The sequence below is a fragment of the Cibotium barometz genome, chromosome 28 (genome assembly GCF_041138505.1).
Source record: "Cibotium barometz isolate CiBa-2024 chromosome 28, ASM4113850v1, whole genome shotgun sequence".
Classification (NCBI taxonomy): Eukaryota; Viridiplantae; Streptophyta; class Polypodiopsida; order Cyatheales; family Cibotiaceae; genus Cibotium; species Cibotium barometz.
Genome location: NC_141073.1, coordinates 15197502 through 15201517, shown reverse-complemented (window position 1 = coordinate 15201517; position 4016 = coordinate 15197502). Strand labels below are relative to the sequence as shown.

The following is a 4016-nucleotide window of genomic DNA, read 5'->3' as shown; positions in this document are numbered from 1 at the left end:
ATTCAAGTCAAACTTCGTAAATTACCACGGGTAGTGCCCAACTTTCATAAAGCTTTGCTACCATTGGTGGCTTTGAGTAAACAATTGCCAGATATGGGAGATGATGCCATTCAGATTGCACAAGCTGACCTAGTACCCAAAGCGCCGGTGGCGGATACCCGCATTCTAAAAATTTATGTGGGCTACAAAGGCTTGGTGATCGATCAGGTACTAATTGATGGTGGGGCAGGAGTCATCATTGTGACTCGGAAGACTTGTGAAGAAATTGGATGATTGGAGTGGCTTCCTGCACCTTTTCTAGTATGAATGGTGGATTAAAGATGAGTATGAATGGTGGATTGTGTTGGACATAGGGGGAGTCTCATTTTCTATGTCTTTTGTGGTAATGTGCATGGAAGATGCCAATGATGAATATAATCTGCTATTGGGCAGACCCTAGTTGCGCCAAGCAAAGGTGCAGCATAGCTGGGAGTTTAATCAGATGAGCATTTGTCGGGAGTGCAAGAAAGTGAAGGTCTCCTTGCGAGAATGTAGTCAACTCAGAAGTGCAATCTGGCCGGTGATTGCAGAAACAATGAATATGGTGGAAGAGTTGGAGGATGACGAGGAGGAATAATTTCTTAAGGAAAATGCCAAGTTGATACCACTCTGTTCAGTGGATGTGGCATACATAGCAGCAAAATATGCGGTGGCTAGCCCAGTAGAATGTTTGACGACAGCAAATGCAGGGACAGTTCTAGTGGAGAATATGCGGGCAATCGATGGATTTGAGTCGGAAGATGATATGAAGACTATTTTAGAAAAAGAATGTGTGTTCGATGCGCAGATGAGAAGAATCACAAGGGTTGAGGAAGATGTCTTGGAAACAATTTTTTTGGGACATGATAATGTGTCAAAGCCAGGCAAAGTCAGCACGCTATTGGAAGCATATTTTTGCACACAGCTAGTCAAATTGCTCAAGGAATTTTGGGATGTTTTCGCATGGGATTAATCGAAATGAAGGGGTTGGATCCGCAGTTCTATCATCATCAGTTCACTTGAAGCAGGATGCAATTCCGTCTCGACAGTAACGGTATTGCATGAATCTGCATGTGGCAAAGCAAGTTAAGGAGATGCTCGATAGATTGCTGAAAGTTGGTTTCATAGCACCCATAGAGAATTCGGATTGGATTTCTTCGATCGTCATTGTGGAGAAAAAGAACAAGAAGCTGAGGATGTGTGTGGACTACAAGAAGCTAAATGCGGCTACCATCCTGGATGTTTCCACTGCCATACATGGACTCAATTCTGGATGATGTAGCAGGGCATGATATCTATTCTTTTCTGGATGGGTTCAGCAGGTATAATCAAATCTGGATGGCTCTGGAAGATCAGGCCAAAACAACCTTCATTACAGCATGGGGAGTGTTTGTCTGCACGGTCATGTGGTTTGAATTACGGAACTCCCCTTCCACATTTCAAAGGGATATGTATGAAATCTTTGGCCATCTGGCAGAATTCATGTGGGTGTTTCTGGATGATCTGAGCGTGTTTGGTTCTCTGCTCAAACATCTAGAGAATTTGCGGCTTTGCTACCAACACTATAAAGAGGTATTTTTTAGTCTCAATCTGCTCAAATGTGCATTTGCAGTCCGTGGTGGAAAATTGTTGAGCCATGTTATTTCAAAGGAGGGTATTGCGGTAGATCCAAACAAAGTGATTGCGATTATGCAAGCTCCACCCACGAGCAGATCCTAAAGGTTGCATGTGGTTTTTGGGCCACGTTAGGTTGCATGGGAGGCATTTGCAATTTCTTGCTGATCTAGCTATTCCATTGAATGTTGTAGCTCATGTTGAATGCAATGAGTTCAAGTGGTCAGATGAATGTGATCTAGCGTACTGCAAATTAAAGATACAGCTCTTAAAATCTCTAGTAATGATTCCACCAGATTGGGGTGTGGATTTCCATATTTTTGTGGATGCCCCGGATGTGGCTATGGGAAGTGTGCTGATGCAGGAGCAGACGGCGGGATGGTTCCATCTGGTCTACTATACCAACCGCAGGCCAAGAAAAATTACTCAACGATAGAATGGGAATGTTTGGGAATGATCTATTCGATCAAAAAATTTCAACATTATTTTTTGGGGAGGAGATTCTTCTTTCATGTAGGTCATTCGGCACTATTGTATTTAGTGCGACAACAAAATCTTATAGGCAGACTGGCACGATGGGTGTTAGTGCTAGAGGAATTCGATTTTGAGGTCATCCATCGGCCGAGTAACGAGCATTTGGTGGTAGATTATCTTTCACGCCTGGATCCAGGAGAGTCTGCTCTACAGGGGTTGACGATGAATTCCTTGATAGGGCACTATTTGCAGTCAGCCAAGAGGAATGGCATAACAGTGAGTAAGCCCTTCTCAAGAGATGCCACGGACTTGGTATGACAAGATGTTGATGTTTCTCAATACGGGGGAAATGCCCTCTCATCTTACAAGGGATCAACAGAGGTAGCTGACCTTAAGGAGTTGATCTTTTGACGTCTGCATTGGCAAGCTCTACTACCACAATGTAGCCGATGTGCTATTGAGATGTGTCTTACCGCATGAAAGGGAAGTACTAATCAATGAGGCACATTGTGGGGTATTAGGCGAGCATTTTTTCAAACAACTAATAGCAAAGAAAATTTTACAAAGTGGGCTGTGGTGGCCATCAGTGCATATGCAGACTCCCAGCAATTTGTGCAAGATTGCAACACTTGTCAGCAAATGGGACAGCCATCTTAGCTTCATCAGGTTTTTCCGTTGGTGCCATTTCAAAAGTGGGGCTTGGATTTCATTGGGCCTATCAAACCTGCAGCTGCATGGACAGGACAACACTACATTTTGACAACAACATATTACTGTACAAAGTGGGTGGAAGCATGGGCATTATGGGACAACACCGCACTTTCGATCGTAAAATGCTTATATAAGGATGTGTTCACTCGTTTTGGATGCTCGATGGAGCTGGTAAGTGATTGTGGCTGGCATTTCATGAACAAAGTCATCAAAAGAATGCCCAAATTTTACATGGTGTTGCATAAGAAGTCATCTCCATACTACCATCATGCTAATGGATTAGCAGATTCTTCAAACAAGCAGGTGGTGCGGATCTTGATGAAATTGGTGAGTATACACCGCAGTGATTGGGATGTGAAGTTGCCAACTACATTATGGGCTTATCAAACTGCGTTTAAGGTTGCAACTGGATTAACAACTTTTAAATTAGCATTTGTCATGGAGGATATCACACTAGTTGAATATGTGGTGCCTAGTTTGCGACGTCCAGCGGAAGACAGGTTGCTGCCAGAGGATGTACTCTCACTGGATGAGGAGCGGTTAAAGAGTTTCTAATGGATGCAGGAGTTGTAAAATCAGAGGAAAGTCCAAGAGGATAGACACTCGAAGTATAAATTTTTCACTCGGGGGCAGTTGGTGCTGGCTTTTTGTGATCGCGTGTTTAAAAATCCCAAGAAATTAAAAGTCATGTGGTCTGGGCTGTTCAGGGTGTTTGCACCTAGCGGGCCAACGTTCTTTTTTTTTGCTAATCTTCTAGGGGATGTGCTGCCCTCTCCGGCCAATTGGTTTTGGATGCGACACTATCATGGGGCAGTGCCTCTTCAATGCCCATTTCCAATTCTCAAGGAGCGAGAGGTCTCCGTGATGATGGTTTTATTACTCACGAATCAGAAAGTGATGGGGTTTGTAGATTCTCATCACGTGGTTTGAGTCAGAGTGTAGTTGCATGGTGACACCTGGAGGAGTGGTTGCATGCAAAATCAGGGTATTCTAATTTGGGAAGTTTATTTTGCTACGCGCACTACTATGGTAAAGAGAAGCTCTCTGTGTGTCTGTACAACCTTGGTGCGCGCTATTACAGAAGAAGCCATGACTCCTTTGCCAATTTAGTTTTAACTAGTGCAGGAGCTGGAATGGGCCGCAAAAAATGCATGGCTGTGGGATATTTGCGTGTAAATGTTTGCCAACTTACATTGGGG

General features: G+C 43.7%; 1 protein-coding gene across 1 annotated transcript; it reads left to right on the top strand.

The window, feature by feature from the left end:
• Positions 1–1275: 1275 nt before the first annotated feature.
• LOC147622566 (uncharacterized) lies at positions 1276–3372 on the top strand. Its single transcript, XM_086822587.1, has 4 exons — positions 1276–1672; positions 1827–1982; positions 2195–2418; positions 2800–3372. Exons 1-4 carry the CDS (start codon positions 1276–1278, stop codon positions 3370–3372), a joined length of 1350 nt encoding a protein of 449 aa, XP_086678713.1.
• The last annotated feature ends 644 nt before the right edge of the window (positions 3373–4016 follow it).